This window comes from Hipposideros armiger, unplaced genomic scaffold (assembly GCF_001890085.2).
Source record: "Hipposideros armiger isolate ML-2016 unplaced genomic scaffold, ASM189008v1 scaffold_257, whole genome shotgun sequence".
NCBI lineage: Eukaryota > Metazoa > Chordata > Mammalia > Chiroptera > Hipposideridae > Hipposideros > Hipposideros armiger.
In genome coordinates, this window is record NW_017731607.1 from 1,588,353 (window position 1) to 1,605,930 (window position 17,578).

Genomic DNA, 17,578 nt, shown 5'->3' on the forward strand with positions numbered 1-17,578 from the left:
GTTAGCTGTAATTCTCTTTACTCCACAGTCCTTCCATAGATGATTGTCATTGACCCTAACTTCTCTGTGGGAATAGAGAAGTAACAGCAAATTCTGGAGCGCTGGTTTAGAACACAGACCACCTGAGTTCCAGTCTACGTCTGCCACTGGACTGCGAGTAAATCATCTAACTTTTCTAGACTTCGGGTCCCTCATCTATTAAATCCAGGCTTGGATTAGCTGATCCATGGTATTCTACTTGCTTTATTTTGATGAAAAAAAAATGTTCATATTCGTTAATTACCAAGTTTTTACCTTTTTAAATGTATAAATAAATGCTGTTTGTTGTTCAGGGAGTTCACATTTTCCCTTTCATGCTATTTATTATATATTATAATTAACACTCCAAATTTTTGGTTTTCAAACGTTACATGGTAGAGAGCAAGGATTCTGCAAACAGATGGGTGTAGTAGATAATATCCCACTACCTCCTCTGATAATGAATAGTAACTTCATAATAACTTAAAGTAGTATGCCCTTAAACTAAAGAGGAAGTTCTGTGTGGGAGAGTTGGAGGAGGTTAAAGGCTGAAATGTAACAGGTTTCAGTAGTGAATTTGTTAAATTGTATTTCCTCAAAATAGCTTTGTGAAGTGAAATGTAAAATAGTATCCCCCTCAAAAAAAAAACAACACAGAATAAAACAGAACAAAATTCATTATTATTCTTTTGAAGGTAGACACCCTGAAACATTTTGGTTTTGTATATTCTTTTATTTTCAATACAAAACCACAAGTCTTTGAAAGGTCCTTAATGTCTTTGAGTGTGTGTGTGTGTGTGTGTGTGTGTGTGGCGGGGGAGGGGGGACTGGGTGGGATAGGAGGCAAGAGGTTGGCAAAGAGAAGAAGAGAAGATAAATGATTTGCCTCTTTGTCAAAGAAATCTCAGAAAGACATGATGTTCCACCTATATTTACTACTGCAATGGTGAAGCATTTTAAACACAAGTCTCTGCAGAAATGGAGTATTTAAGACAAACCTTACAAGACAATGTGTTTCATACTTAAAAGCATAATAGACTCTAACTTAAGGGTGAGGTGAGGCGAGATGTAACAAGCAGTGAAGTTTTAAGTATCTCTGATATTAAGTGCTTTGGCTGCAAAAATAACTCCAAAGGAACATGACATGACTTAAAACATAGAAAAGGGCTTCTTACCTAAGCAATACAATGTGTGGGGGTCCTTTTAACAAAACCAGTCCTGCATATATACTATATAATATCTGAACACCGATGCACCAGTCCCTGTGGCTCACTTCCTATTTTTGGTTAAGTTCCTTGGGGTGTGAAGGAGTAGTATAAGGTCTCTGATTATCGTATTTAACACAGTGGGGAGAGAAAAGCTTTGATGTGTCACACAATAGAGACACTTTCTCTGTACTGATCACAAACGCACCATTCAATATAGAGATGTTCTCTGGGTGTTCAACATTGCAAGCGATCTAGAACTCTAAATGCCATTGCCTCCATTCACACACTCATTCAAAAATGATTTGTTGCATCCTTACCCAGAGATTAAGCATATAACCCTTTAAAAAGATAATGACTCTGCTGCCTTCATGGAGCTTGCGTTTTTGAGAGCGAGGTTGATAATAATCAAACAGCAAACAACAATATTGTTTTAGAAAGGAATGAATGCTGCAAGAAAACTAAGCAGTAGGCCATGTTTGTACCTTTTTTCGATTGTGTGGTCAGGGAAGGGCTCTCTGCAGAGGTGACATTTGAGCTGAGATCTAAACGACAAGAAGGAACCAACAGGCAAAATACCAGGCAGCAGTAACAGTTCTTGCACGACGGTATGCAAGAGCAATGGTTAACAAGGCTGGATGGAACTTGGTTACTTCCAGGAACTGCAAGAAGCCCTTTGTGGCCAAAGAATCGTGAGCACGTGTAAGAAGAGATGGAAGTCCCAGAGTTAGGTAAAGAGTTTTCGTTTTTATTCTAAGGGCGATTGGTATCCATGGGAGGTTTTCAAGTGGAGTGGGAAGTGAGTGATTTAAATCATTTGTCACCTAAAAATACAATATTACACTTCGACTTTACTTCTTCGAAACCTGATTTCGGATTCCCGTGCCGGTCAAACGATATCCCGGCGATCCCTGTTCGTCCTGGTCGTTTGCGCTAGCCGCCTGCTTGTTTGCACCCGACGCTCTGCGCCCTGCTGTTGACAGCCTCGGAGGAGCGTGTGACAGTTGGCAGGCGCAGGGAGGCGCAGCTGGAGCCGAGCTGCTGCAGGGGCCGGGTAGGCGGGAGAGGAGGGAGTGGGAGAGGCGGCGCTGGCAGCGCTTTGGGAGCGCGGCGCGGCCTCTGCCGCGAGAGTGATGGTGGGGCGCCCACCCAGCAAGGGATGAGGAAGCGAGGCCCCCAACGAGCCATCCCGGGGCTCACGGGGCCCCTAGTTGCTCCATCCGTAAGGTTCGCCGGGGCTGCCCAGATTTGACACTGGAAACAATGGTGGCTCGGGGCTGGGGGCCAAAGCGCGAGCGCTGGAGGGCGGGGGTGACTAAGGGAGTTTCTGCTTCTCAGGCCTAGCTCTGCGGGGTCTGGCGGAGAGCCCCAGCGGCGGCACCCCGGGAACCTGAGGTGTTGATTTAGGGCTCAGCTCCGGCTGGCCTTCTGCCTACATCCTGCGGCGCCCGCGTCCCCCTGCGGATCCAGCGCCGGGTTTTGTGATTCGCCTGCATGTAGCGGCCCCGCCCGGAACCACTAGCCCGAGGACAGGATCCCTGTGGCCTCCGACTCCGCCGGGGTCCCCGCCTTCCACCCCTGGGGACCGCGCGGCTGTGGGCGGGCTGCCCTACAGAGCAGCCCCGCAGCGCCGTCACGTTCGGGGCTTGGTCAGAGCCAGTCTCCTCAGATCCCCGAGATCTTTCTACAGTGGCACCTCCCAGCGAGGCCTCTCGTCACCGCGCCATCCGAATTAGCGACCCACTCACTCTCCATCACATCACCCCGCTTTAATCCGCAGCGGGGCATTTCTTTCAGCCTTGTGTATCTTCCGTGTTTGTTTATTGCGTGTTTCTGGAATGTCCGCTCCACGGGGCAATAATGGCAGTGTTTTTCCGCCGCGGGGCCGCGCGCTCAGTGCCTGGGACCCTGCCCTGGCGGGTCGCAGTGTGGCGTGATACTTGCTGAATGACTGAACTTTGTCGCGGGCAGTAGAAGAGGCGGAGGGGCTGCCCTTTCTCTTGGGGGCGGGGCTTGTTCAGGCCCCGCCCGTGGACCAGCCCCCAGGTCCAGCCAGCTCCTCCCATTCTCCCGGGAGTAGGCTCGGGGCTTTACGGTGCGTTTTCCCCTGGCCTCCCTCGCATTTTCTGAAGCTGTCGCGAAAACCCGGAGCGGCGGAACCGTAAAGCGGCGGAGCGGCGCCGCCCCTCGCGGCACCTCCCCAACAGCCCTCGGCGGCGGTGCTGGGCATGCTCAGTCGGCAGGGCCGCTTCAGCTCTCGGAGTAGGAAGCTAGGGCGCTCCGGCTGTAAGGAGCCGCGGCGGGGGGAAAATGGAGCCCTTCACCAATGGTGAGTGGGCGGTCAGAGGTGCCGGGGATGGGGCTCTCTGGGGCCCAGAGGACCGTGGCCAGTTGTGACACGCGGGGTTGGGCTGCAGTTGCCCCCACCGCGGGTCTCCCGCGAGGGTTTGGGGGCGGCGAAAGGGGACTGGGGGAGAAAGCGGGAGGCACCAGGGTGGGGGGTTCGGGCAGCGGCCGGCGCGGGGCTCGGGGGGCTGGTGTGAAGGTCAGCGCCACCGCCTGCACGGGGTAGCGGGGTTCGTCCGGAGCTGCCGGGTCAGAAGCTCCGCTGCGCGGCCAGGTGGGCGAACGGCAAAGTTTGGGCTGCTGTGCGCAGAGGAGGGAAAGTTGGCAGCTCGGGTTTGCCCCCGGAGAAGGTGGTGTCGGCCGCAGCTCTCGGGCTGGAAGGGTTAAGCCGCGGCCCCTGGCAAACCCAACTTCTGTGCTGCGCTGGGAGCTTTCCCCCTGTCCTTCAGCGAGTTGCGGGCGTGCCTTTTCCTAATAGAACGGGGTGGGGGTGGGGGGCTTGGCAGGTTAATTTAGTGGAAGAAAGGGAAACTTGGGGAAAGGCTTGCTTACTTCTGCTCGGTGCCAAGGAGGTGCCTGCCCGCATTGCCACCGTCCTGCTGCTGCTGAGGCACTCTGCAGGGCGTTCAAGCTTCCTTTTCCCGGTTTCCGATAACATCAGTTTTTCAGTTGAAGGCTCATTAAATATCAAGGATCCGTCACGGCGATACCACATTGTGACTTGAAGAGTCAGAGCAGGAGCCTGCAGGAATGCCCTGCAAACAGCCACAGCCCTTTACTGAAGGGAGAGAAGAAATCCCACCCTAGTTAAAACAATGGCTTTGTTTGGACCAGAAGTTCTGGAGTCCCTCTATAGGGGTGAGATGTCGTATCACTTTGTAGCATTTGAGTATATGGATTCCCTTTTGGGATAGAAAGTAGGAGAACCGCCAGTAAGGGAGAATTCACACTTAAGTTAGCGAATTCATCCTCTCTAGTTGACGTGTTTTCTTGCCTGGTGGTTGGTTACTTGAGGTAGATGGTTTGTCATATAATAGAAGCCAAAGTCTGCCCCTTTTGGGTGGGTTAGTTGTCACCCAAAAGACAGACACATTGCCCACTATATATCCCGAACACCATCCTGACTTGGTTGTATTTTGTGCTTTATTCATGGGCCTGCGAACTACTCCCTGTCCCAAATTCACAAATGCTTTATTCTGCTGCCATCCTCCTGTCTGTACTGTTTAGTTAGGCTTAATGATGACAACTTTAATTCTGAATTTTCTTTCTCATTCAGGTTCTATTTGTAATTATTAAGGCTCTAAGAAGAGTCTGGTAAAGTCACAAGTGAATTAAGGAAGATTTGAATGGAAACGAACGTTAGAGACCATCTAGTACTCTAGTGTAAAATATATTTAATGCAAATCATTAAATCCTTGCAAATGATTATTCCAAGGCTTTTTCTTTGTTCTAGATAGAATGCTTCGAGCTTCCATCTTTGTAGGATTTTAAGTGTGAAATTTCATGTAAATTAAAAAAAAAAAACAAACATCCCCCAACAAGGCTGAGGCATCCATGTGGTCAAGACCATTGCAAGCTGATTTGGTGAACCTGTGTGTACAGGATTACAATACATTCTTACATCTTAAAATTGGGGACTTTTCTCTGCTCTTCAAATATGCTCCCCTAGATATGAATATTTTCAAATTGTCTCATTTTGGAGGGCAGTGGAAAAGTCCTACAAAGGAGAACAAAAAAAAAAAGCAATCCATCAACTTTCATGTAGGAAATTGGATTTCTAATCCTTTCCTATCTGTCATCCAGATTTTCAGAGCCTGTGTTGGAGACAGTTTGGCAATGCATCATTTTAGTTAATGTATTAATCACCCCTTGTTGGCTTATCTAGTGTCCTTTAACAAGGAGAATAGAAACGACAACGTCTCAAGTCAACAAGAAATGAGCTCCTAGCAGCTCGAGGTGCTTTTCAGATTTAAGGTGGACTAGTTTTTTAATTTATTTCAGGACTTTTGAAGGATAGGTATACAATTGTCTAGTGCCTTCAAACAGGACCTGGGATCATGGAAAGTATGTCTATCTTTGTACTTAATCCTTTTGATTATGTATACTTAAGGACAATGTATACTTAATTCTTCTCCCATAGGTGTGGGTGTCCTGGTACAGATTATTTCATTATCCATAGAATTTATGATTGCAGGAATTATCAAGCTGGGTTTTGGCTTTTGTTACACATTCATGCTGTTTTAAACAAAACCTTCACCACTGACGCTTTCTTGAGACAGTTTTAGTAATTCAGGAGCATGTGTCTTTCAGTTATAATCTTGTCAGTGGTTTCACCCTCTGACCTATAAATTTGTAAAGGAGGCAAATTTAGTTTCTGTTTCATCATTTTAGCTTTCAGTTCTCATCTATTGTAGTAGGGCTTTCTGTACATTCCCTGTTCCAACTTTCGCTGGTGTGGCTCATTTTTCTTTCTCTGCCTGCTGATAATGGGCTTATTTGAAGGCCATCCTGTTTTCCTGTCCAGGTAACATACTGCTGTAGCCCATTTCATATGCACATCTCCAGAAAAGGCTTACAAGGAGAGACCTTAGTGTCAAGATTTCCCATTTGGCTCAGGAGATATTTTTGGTCTTGCCCTTGGGAGGGACTGCTGACTGTTACACTGAAGACAGGATATCCATTCTGGCTTTGGATCTTTGGTGACTTTTTTTGTGGGGAGAGAGCTGTGCTGCACCAGTACTTAAGATTGATTTAACAGTAACTATGACGTCCTGTTTGGCAGGTGGAGGTGAAACTATTAGGAAGTAGCGATTTAAATATCAAAAAACAAACAAAAGTTATGGCAACTTTCTAGGTCCTTAGATAGATGTACTAGATTAGGGCAAGTGATTATTTGATGCCTTTCTAGCTTTATTTGTCCTCACGTGCATGCAGGGTTGGGGTATTTCAGAGTAACTTAAATTCTTGTTAAGGAACGGAAATGCCCGGGCTCACCCTCAGTTGAGGTCTGAGGTTGTTGGGCCTAGAAACCTGTGACTTTATTTGAGGATGTTAGAAGTATTTACCAAAGGAGAGCAAATTCAGGATTTCGAAGCATATTCGCGGAGGAGGACCCCCCCCCCCCCCCCGTGTTTTCTGGTTTGTGGTATGGTTTGAAGTAAATCTAGAGTCAGGTGAAAAAGCATTGGTATTTTGAAGTTCCAGAACTGAAAACATAATTTAAACAGTTTGTCAATTTTGTTTATAAGAACATTCTCCAGAAATCACTTTAGTACTACAGCCTGTTATACAATCAAGTGAGGGAGACTCTTATAAAACTATTTTTGTTTTTGTTTTTAGATTGGCATTCAATTGAAAATATTTCCCAACTTCTAAAATGAGAAGCCTGGATAACAAATTAGATATTCATGGTTGTAAGGCAGTATGAAATTCTGATTTCATCTTGTTATCTTACAAATAACAAATGTCCTTTGGTATGCATTTCTTTAAAGAAATTTTTTAGCATCATCTGTCAAAAATGTGGGCTTACCACATTTTGTTTATATATACTTTTCTTTCGTTGTATGATAAATTACCACATTGAAAGAAAACCTTAAAAAATGAAAGATTTAGGGCCGGCTGAGTGGCTCAGTTGGTTAAGAGCTCGCTCAAGAGTTTGAGCTCTGAGCAACAGCGGTTCGAGTCAGCCCGAGCTGAGCAGCCGTGAGCTGCCAACAGGTGGCGGGATGGCTCAGCTAAAAAAAAAAAAAAAAAAAGAAAGATTTATAGAAAGACTATAATCTTTCTATGTGATGGAAAAGAAGTTAAATTATGTTTTTAATCCTTCTGTGTTTTTTATTTCAACTTAGGGAAATAGGAACTATATAGGAATAGAATGTTTACATCATTTAATAGTCTAAGATTGAGGCTATAACTAGAACCCAATTCAGTTTTTACCTGGAAAGCAGTGGTTAAAAAGTTCTTTGTGCTTTACATAACACTCTCTAAGAAAGTGTCTTGAGACAAGAGAAACTGACAGCTTTTAGGTTCAATTAAAATCAGTGATTACCATTTATCTGTAGATGATCCTTGAAAACTCAGCCTGATAGAGATTTGAAAAATGGTCATACCTTGAGCCTTGCAAGTCTTTAACTCAGAAATAAGCCCAGTTTGGGAAGCAGGAGACTGTTCTATGAGGTGGAAAGATAGAATCAGGGAATTGGAAAGGAGAGGTAGGTGGATCTGGTTGGACTAAAGAAATTGAGGGCTGAGGGGATGAATGAGTTAAGACTGGCCTTTGGAGGTCCCGTACGTTAGAGAGAAAACATTTACTACGCGTTTAATCACACTATGTATTTCTCTCAGTCATAGTCAGACAATTCATAGTTACTTGTAAATTAGGACTGTTCACTCCCCTGAATGTTTTAGATTTCAAGAAAAAAAAATACGAAGAGGACTATAGAGCTATTGACCTTGTGGGACTATCATGATAGCAATCACTGGTCTCTATTGCCTAGGTTTATTTCAGTTTTCTACTGATGCTGATGGTTTAACAATGAGCCAATTAATTTGTTTTTTTTAAATTCCAACCTTAGCATCTAAACTAGGAGGAAACCAGTTCATTTGCCAAATAAAGAAAATTCAAGCTTCTAAGGGAGTTTGAAAACACAATGGAGAATCAAGTCAACTGTAGAAGATCCTTTGAAGTACTTTTCTTTTTAGAGTGTTTCCTTAATGAAGATCTTCCTGGGCATTCATCCTACATATTTCAAGAATGCAGTCAGTCATCCAGGCAAAACTCAAGCCAATTGCCTGGACTTCTGTAGATTGGGGGGGAGTGTGGTCCAAAGTTCTCTCCAGAGCCCCTGTGCTACTGTGGGAGGCCAAGCCAATGATGTGGGATAAAAGGAGTAAAAGAAGGCGCCTTGCTATTTCTGTGGGGGAGAACTTCATAAGCTGGGAGAACAGGAGAATGGGAAGTGCAGTGAGAGAACTGGCACCTCTGTGGGTTGGGCAAGCTCCTTCCCTTCCTGGATCTCACAGCAGTGATGACCAGGGCTGTGTGTAGTGTCTCCCAGACAACCTCCCCAGGTGTCATTTGGTGTCATACAGGAATTTGCTGGTGGGCAAAGAGGTTCTGGCCATAGTTATTCTCATAGCTGAAACTTATTTTATAAGATTTAAAACAGTTGTTAGACTATTCATCACCTCAACCGCATTACACCATTTCAGGGTTCTTTTCAGAGGAAAAATGCATGGAGATTAGTGAGAGTGTTTGAGGAGAGCTAAATGTTTAAACGACCTTTCCTTAAGTAGTGTGATTTGAAGACAGAGGTAGTGTAATACTTGTCTAGTTTCTTCTTGTCCCCTAATTGTCAAAAGGGCCTCAATGGTTAAGTAAGGGAGGCTGCTGCAGCCCTTGGGGCTTGGTGGGAGGAACTAGTGTGTACCAGATTTTATCAAGATCACATCCATGAGTTTAGGATGGTTCTGCCTTCTGCATATCAGCAGTAGTTTCTCTGCTTTTTAAACTAAATGCTAAGTATCTAACCCTTTGGGCCACTGACATAGTCCTTGCAGTGTCTCGTTTGAGGGGCTAAACTAAGAAAACAACTGAGACTGAGCAGAATATTGGGTGTTAGAGTGAATAAGAAACGTATTGCTCTAAAACAGCAGCCTCATGGGGCTGGCTGAGTGGCATGTTGGTTAGGAGTTGGCTTGGGACACCAGCTCTGAGCAGCAGAACCTCGGTTCTGATCCCACATGAGGGCCAGTGATGCTGTGCCCTCTACAGCTAAGATGGTGAACAACAGCTCGACCTGGAGCTGGGCTGCCGTGAGTCGCCGGCAACGGCGTAGTCTGCAGTGGGGCTGGCCGGCAGCGGGCGTGAGCTTTCGTGAGTTGCTGTGAGTGGCCGTCCAATTGCCGGTAAGCGACTGCCTCCCTTAGGAAGAGCGCAATGATAATAACATGGGCCAGGGAAGCGACGTCCTCCACAACTAGACTTAAGAACAAAAGGACAGCAACTTGTCTGTTCCCTTTCCCCGATTCCCCAACACTGCTCCCTCCCCCAATTCCCCAATAAAAATCTTTAAAAAACCCCCAAAAACAGCAGCCTCACTTCCATCTGCATCAATACATGCTACCGAGGCTTGGTAACTTTCCAGCTGGAGGAAGCACACCGAAAAATAATTGAATGTAGAAAGAAGGCTCTAGTCTGACTTGGGGACTAGATAATAAATATATGTGTTGAGTTAGGTAGAAATTAGCAAATATTCACTAAAATGTGGCTAGCTTTGTTTGGATGCAGCTGTTCATTGTAGTTGGGTACATAGTCCTCTTTTCATTCATTACCGATTTGGGAAATACTATTGAGATAAAGACTTGAAGAATTCATGCATAGAAGCTTCTCTTGGCAGATCATCAAAAGACAATGACTATTGGTAGAAAAAAATGTGTTTACAATCCCAGATTTTTGGATAATCATTATTTTTTTAAAAAATGGGTTAATCATCAAACTGATCTTCAGTAAATTGTAAATTGATGGCAAAGTTTTTGTTATAGAGATTTAAGACTATCATTTGTTTATCAGTCTGTTGGGAAAATATTTCAAAGAATTATTAGCAAAATAATTCTTTGTTCAAATCCATCTGAGATCAAGTCTAGCAAATATATTCACCAATTGAGGTATTTTCTAACTCATAAGCATTCTGTATACATTGAAGTGTTCTTATAAATTTTTTTTGTAGATCTCATTCAGTGATATATATTCTCTGTTGAATCACTTGCAGGTATTCATTATGCCTAATGCCATTTTTCATTTTAAATAAGGAATTATCATAGGTTAAGATTCTTTTGAAACTAGTTATATTCAGATAATTGATGGAATTAAAAATAAACTTTTTAGCTTTAGATCTTAGAAAGGTGTTTGCCACTTTGTAGATTTCCATGTGAGATTAATGGGCATAAATATTTAGGTATCATTGACAATTTCAATTGCTTTTTATACCTGAATCTTTCTAAGAGGTACCCTGAGGATTGTCAAGGACTATGGAACCTGTGTTATGAAGAAAGAGTTTAAAAAATATTATATGAGATAAACATTGTAAATTTGATTGGAGGACGAGTTTGCTACAGATATAAACATTAGGGTAAATAATTTATCCCAGAAAAGGAAAAGAAAATTGAAAATTAAGCTAAAATAATTTAATTTTTTCCTATGAGGATATTATCTAAGTTTTAAGTGACTAAAATGGCATATCTTTATGTGAATTCTAATCATTGTCATAATGATAAATATAAGGATAAAGGAACCAAATACCCTCAGTATTCTGTACTGTTTGTCTGTATTCTTTAGTCCATGGAATGTTATGTTTCACTTGCTAACTTGATGCTTTGTAGTTGTCCTCTAGTCAGAATTTTAACTAGAGTATTTTCTCTGTGGAATCTACAGTGTTTTTGAACGCTGGTTGTTCAGTAGAACTAAATGGTTATTATTAGAACTTTGTATATTGTTGTAAATTTTATATTTTCTCTTGGTTCTGTTTTAATTCCATTGACATTTCTCTGGTTATATAAATATACATACCAGGGGTGCCCAAAAATGTATACGCATGACTTGTATTCATCTTTTGTTATTGGTATATATTGAGTATTACAATTTTAATACAATTTTTTCCTTTCTTAAAATCTGTATACATTTTGGGCACCCTCTGTATATTTACATATACTTGTATATATGTGTGTATATATATATATATATAATATATTATACAAAATTTGCTTTAGAAGATGAATGCTTTGGAATGAATTCTGTTTTATTGAAAGCAGACAATACTGTGGTTCAGATCTATTCATTATTTTTTCTTTTTTTTGGGTTATTTTCCCATTTTTTACATTTTGAATTCATTTTTCTATCATGCTAATAGTTTTTCTTTATCTCTTATTTTTATCACCAAGACTAAAAATAAAACAAGCCAAAATTAGTTTTCCATGTCTCTGCTCCATTCTTCTTAGAGAGTCAGGAGTAGTGGTCAGAGAGGAAGCACAGAGTGAACATTTTAATACAGATTCTTCTAACGTACCATTTTAACTGCCTCAATTTACAAGTATTTTTTAAATTTCTTTTTGACATGTCTCCACTTATCTCTTTTTAAAAAGATAATAGTTTTTAAAAAGATACCTGCCTCAAATAAATAAGTTAAAATATACCTTCACTATGTGCTAACTTGTGCCAAGCTGTGTTCTTAAAGCTGGAATAGAGATATGAATGCAGACGGTCTCTGCCCTTGAGGAGATTATGGTCCAGCAGAATTAATTAATTTTTTAAAAAGGTATACAAAATAGTACATTCTCTTCAAAAATTGTCAGGCTTCAAGAAGCACAGGTCCCATCTCACCACTTTTATTAGCTACATTTGGTTTTGTACTTTTTGTTTCTTCATTTCGGAGATCTCCCCATGAATCTATGTCATTTTGTAAGACCACTGCATAGTGTAGCACCATAGAGAGGAGCCGTTCAGACTGCTGCATTCAAATCCTAACTCCTGGCTCACTAGCTCTGTGATTCTGGTTTAAGGAGATTACCAAGATGCTTTACTATCTTGAGTTAGAAAACTAAAATGTGCACAGAAATGGACATTTTTTCTGATATTAGCTGAGGTCTAAGATATGTGGTGGTTTGACATAATCCAGCCATAGTGAGATTTTCAAAATTGAGGAACAAATGGTATTTCTTTCTTGTATCTTGTTTACTAAAGGTTTGAGGCCAGTATAGGAGGATCCTTTCCATTTCATATTTAATAATTGAAGTGTGGCATAAGAGTAGAGGAACTGTTCATTTCTACATCTAATTTAATTTTGGCTTAGATGTGTTTTCCTGGTTCGTTTAAGCAAATGTAATATGCAGCACCTCATGATTCATACAAGTAGAATTTGTTTCAGTCTTAGATCAGGTATTAAATATATTTTGCTGTTAGTTGGGGTTGAAGTACTTAGGAATTTAAGACCAAATGGGGTAGTGTTAACATGAACATATAGAATAAGGGTACTTCATTAACGGGTAACAGCGCCTGTGTTTCATAGGCGTCAGGATGCAAACAAACATGTCTGTGTTTAAATTCATACCTATTTTGCTATGTTTCCTCATAGGAAGCTTAATAAGAAGCTAGTTTTCCTAGTGAATTTGTGTTTCTGCTAGTGACTGTGACACCCTCATTTTACTATTATTTTTGCTGAAGGATTGTAACTTGGCAGCAACTTTTGGCTCTGAGAATCTGTTATGAATCATGGCAGTTTACCTCTTTGCCTCCACCCTACCAGGAGTCCCTGGAACTGTTTTTTTTTCCTCGCAAAGATAATAGTTTGAACTTCTAATAATATAAGGTAGTGATTTTGACCAAATGGCAGTGTGAAGGTGTAAGGAATAATCTTGCAAGGGGCGCTGTGGATGGATTCCTTGGGACAGAGGCCTTGGGCCACAGTTGTTCCTGGGAAACCTCAGGGCTAAGAAAATGGTGTTTTCCCAAAAGAATAAATTAATGGAGTCCACATTCCTACGCAAGGATGCTCAAGGAAATATAAATGGTGTAGGCAGAGGTGCCATTTGTTTAGGACTCCATTTTCTACATTCCCAGTTCTATATGAGGAATGTACATGCTTGTTCAGCCAGAAACCATCAATTACATACAACAAATAAAAACACTATTCTCTTGTATTTGGTTGCTAGAGTTGGCACCTACCATAGTGTCCCACACATATTAGATGTTCAATAAATGTTATCAGAGATTAATATTACTTCAAATAACTCCAAAACAAACATTTAAATAACAGTTTTACAATACTTTGTACTCTTTTAATTTAGAGATTTTTCTTCTGTTTTTTTTCTAGGTTGAATTTCAGTGCTCTTCCTTTTTCTATAAATGTCTCTATAGCAGTGGTTCTCAACCTGTGGGTTGCAACCTCTTTGGGCGTCGAACGACCCTTTCACAGGGGTCGCCTAAGACCATCGGAAAACAAAAAGATACTTACATTATGATTCATAACAGTAGCAAAATTACAGTTATAGAGTAGCAACGAAAAGAATTTTATGGTTGGGGGTCACCACAACATGAGAAACTGTATTAAGGGATCACGGCATTAGGAAGGTTGAGAACCGCTGCTCTATAGCAAATAGAATAATTACAAATCACTTTTTTTGGGAATATTCTTATCAGTGTTTATTCAGCTTCCCTTTCCACTGAAATGCAGTTCGAGTACTTGCTATGTTTCAGACATAGGAAGTGCTTTGCACATAGTGCTAAATAAGACACGGTCTCAGTGTTTGAGGAGAAAAAGATGATGGTTAAAGGGAGGGAGTCTCTAACTCTGAAGTATTTTCAAACTCAAAATCAAAGAATAACCCAACATTTTCCTCTTCCCTTCTTTCATCTTCTGTGCTTATTCCATAGCTAGAGAGCTGCTATGCATTTGAGACCAAAGTGATTCAGTAATAACAATAATAACAATAAAAAATCTTTTATATGCTAACACAAATAACATTTTTAATGAAAAATAACTTTTCAAAAAAAAGTTACTGAAAGGTATTATTTTACATTGTTGCAAATCTCTTCCATGTTTGGCTTAATAAAAAAACTAGATTTTCAGATTTGCTTCTGTGGTCAGTCTGTTATATCACATGTCATGCAGTCTATGGAAAACTCCACTGTACACTCAAGAGAGAATGGGAGTGAAAATGGCAAAAGCCTCTCATTATGGAAATAGTTTTAACCTTGAAGACCCATTAAAAGAGTGTCAGGGATGCCCAGGGTACCCATACCACATCTTGAGAACAGTTACTCTACACATTAAATCTGCCTTTTACAGGCACTGGAGAGGAATACTATTTAGGAGTCCGCAGCAGGTAGAAAGTGAAGATGCTGGAACTGGGCAGCAGGTTTCTTAAGATAGATCTAGGTCACAAGGGAAGGACATGTTCTTAGCCAGGCATATCTGACAAACCACATATTAAGTGCCTTGGTTATTTGAGGATTCTACAGTTATTTATTTCAACCCTGGATAGTTCTAAATCAGAGAGGACAAAAAAGTTTAAAAAACTAATTACCTTTAAAAAAAAGAATGAAGTTTTATTTATTTGTTTTTTATATGTGAAGGGTTTTCAGTAAGCTGCCTTTTTCCCCCAAACCCCCCTCTCTCAAACATACACATAATACGGATACATCCTTTAACTTCTCAGCCTTTCATTGATTTCCTAGACTTACCTTAATTTTAATGAATTAAAGGCCTACATTGTTAAGTTCAATTACTTTTTCATTACTTGTCCTGATCTGTGGAGTCCAAAATGATACAAAACCCTTTGTCCCATATCTACCCTGCCATGGAATGTTCTAGACCTTTAAGAGAACTAGAATCAACCCTTTTTTTCCCGGGGTCTTTAGGGCCACGAATGACTGATTGATCTACTTAAAACTGTCTTCCCTTCTCCTTGAAAAGATATCTGCGCCTCCATGTTCATAGCAGCATAATTTACAGTGGCCAACACATGGAAACAACCTAAGTGTCCATTGATGGATGAATGAATAAAGAAGTTGTGGTATGTATACACAATGGACTATTACTCAGCCTTGAAAACAAGGAAATCCTGTAATTTGTAACAACATGGATGGACCTTGGAAGCATTATGCTAAATGAAATAAGTCAGAAAAAGACAAATACTGTATGCTCTCACTTATAGCTGGAGTCTAAAAAAATACCCAAAGACCAAAACACACACCAAACACATAGAAAAAGAAAATAGATTTGTGGTTACAGGCAGGATGTGGAGGGTGGGGAAATTGGAGGAAGGCAGTCAAAAGATACAAACTTCCAGTTACAAGATAAATAAGTGCTAGGGATGTAATGTGCAAATGATGACTGTAGTTAACACTGCTGTTAGTATATACAGGAAAGTTGTTAAAGAGAGTGGATCCTACGAGTTCTCATCATGAGCAATTTTTTTCTTTTCTTTTTGTTGTATCTGTGAGATGATGGATGTTAACTAACACTATTGTGGTAATTATTTCACAATGCTCTATGTAAATCGAATCATTGTGCTGTACACCTTAATAAACTTATATGGTGATGTATGTCAGTTATAAGTTCAGCTAGCTAGCTGAACTAATGCTCTGTAAAAGTCGGTCATATACCCAGCCATCCTAACCCATACAAAGGACCTTGAAATACTTATTAACATTATAGAGAATTAGCTCTTCACTCTGTTGGTGTTTATAATGTTAGGAATACTTTTTTTAAAAGATTTTTTATTGGGGAACTGGGGGGATGGGAACAGTGCTGGGGAATTGGGGGAAGGGGAACAGACAAGTTGCTGTCATTTTGTTCTTCAGTGTAGTTGTGGAGGATGTTGCTTCACTGGCCCAAGTTGGCACCATCATTGTGCTCTTCCCGGGCGAGGCACATCAGTTACCGGCTTCTGGACGGCCGCTCACGGCAGATGCTGGCCGCTCACGCTGACTGCTGTCTACACACGGTAGCCCATGGCAACCCACTGCCACAGGGGCTGCAGCCTAGCCATTGCCGGCAACTCATGGCAGCCTAGCTCCAGGTTGAGCTGTTGTTCAGCATCTTAGCTGTAGAAGGCAGTGTCACTGGCCCTCATATGTGGGATCCAAACCGGGGCCCTCTGGCATCCCAAGGCAGCTCTTAACCATCTCGCCACTCGGCCGGCCCCAGGAATACTTTTAAACAGAAGACCATTTATGGTAACTGTGTGAATGGACAGTAATTGTGGAAAAAAGGCCTGGAGTCTGGCATGTGAATATGCAGTAATTGTTCAAATGAATAAACCTCTCATATTGGCCTTTGTGGAATTAAAATCAGAAACTGAAGTGTTGCATATTTGTGATTCTTGGTGTTAAATTTTTAAAACTTAAAGTCAAAACAAAACAAAAAAACCACAATGTACCCCTCCCTCCATCCCCATTCCTAGGCAACCACTGACCTGCTTTCTGTCACTATAGACTAATTTACATTTTCTAGAATTTTATATAAATGGAATTATATAGATTTTATATAAATGGAATCAACCATACACTCTCTTTTTTGGTCTGGCTATTTCCAATCAGCATAATTATTTTATTTTGAGACTTGTCCATGTAATATCAATAGTTACTGTTTTTTTTTCTTTTTTCTTTTTTAAAATTGCTGAATAGTATTCCATTATAAGGATATAGCATAATTTGTTTATCCATTCACCTCTAAATAAATGGACACTTGTTTTGGGTTATTGTATGTTGTGAGCATTCAGATAATTCATCGTGTAGACATTTGTTTTTGTTTCTCTTGGGCAAATACCTAGAAGTTGATTGGTTGGGTCATCTGGTTGCTAGCTGTATGTTTTAACTTTAAGAAACTGACAAGTTTTTTAAACCAGTTTTACCATTTCACATTTCCATCAGCAGTGTATGATAGTGCTTCTTCTCTACATCCTTGCCAAAATTTAGTATGATTAATCTTTTTAATTTTTAGCCAGTGCAGTCGGGAAATGCAGATACTACAGAGTGGTATCTTGTTATACTCTGGTTTTAATTTGCATTTCCCTGAGGAGTACTGATGTTGAGCATCTTTTCATATTTTTTTGGCCATTAGTTCCTCTCTGTTTGTGAAGTAGCTGTTCAAATCTTTTGTCCATGTACTGAGTTGTAAGAGTTCTTTTTTTTATTCTGGATTCACTTATGTAAAGATGTTGGTCTGTCAACTTCTGGCCTTAATAGTTTTCTGATAAGAAATCCATGGGTATTTGAATTTTTGTTGCCCTGTATGTAATACATTTTTTTTTTCCTAGCTAGTTTTGAGTTTTTCTTTACTTTTGGTTTTTAGCAGTTTGATTATTTGTGTCATGGTTTGGTTTTCTTTGGGCTTATTCTTTTGTTAGGTTCATTGAACTTCTTGAATCTGTAAATTTATGTCTTTTACCATATTTGCAAAGTTTTAGACCATTTTTTTTCTGATAATTTTTCTGCCCCAATGTTTTTTTTT

At 40.9% G+C, this 17,578-nt stretch overlaps 1 protein-coding gene across 5 annotated transcripts in view; it reads left to right on the top strand.

Moving 5' to 3' along the window:
* The first annotated feature begins 900 nt into the window (after positions 1-900).
* LNPEP (leucyl and cystinyl aminopeptidase) overlaps positions 901-17,578 on the top strand; it is an 82,470-nt gene continuing 65,792 nt past the window's right edge. The window contains exon 1 of one of the 5 annotated variants that reach the window (XM_019656282.1): positions 901-1,954. In XM_019656282.1, coding sequence (XP_019511827.1) covers positions 1,936-1,954 — 19 coding nt within the window. In that variant the 5' untranslated portion in view covers positions 901-1,935. The other 4 variants (XM_019656285.1, XM_019656283.1, XM_019656281.1 and 1 more) reach the window with 4 other exon arrangements.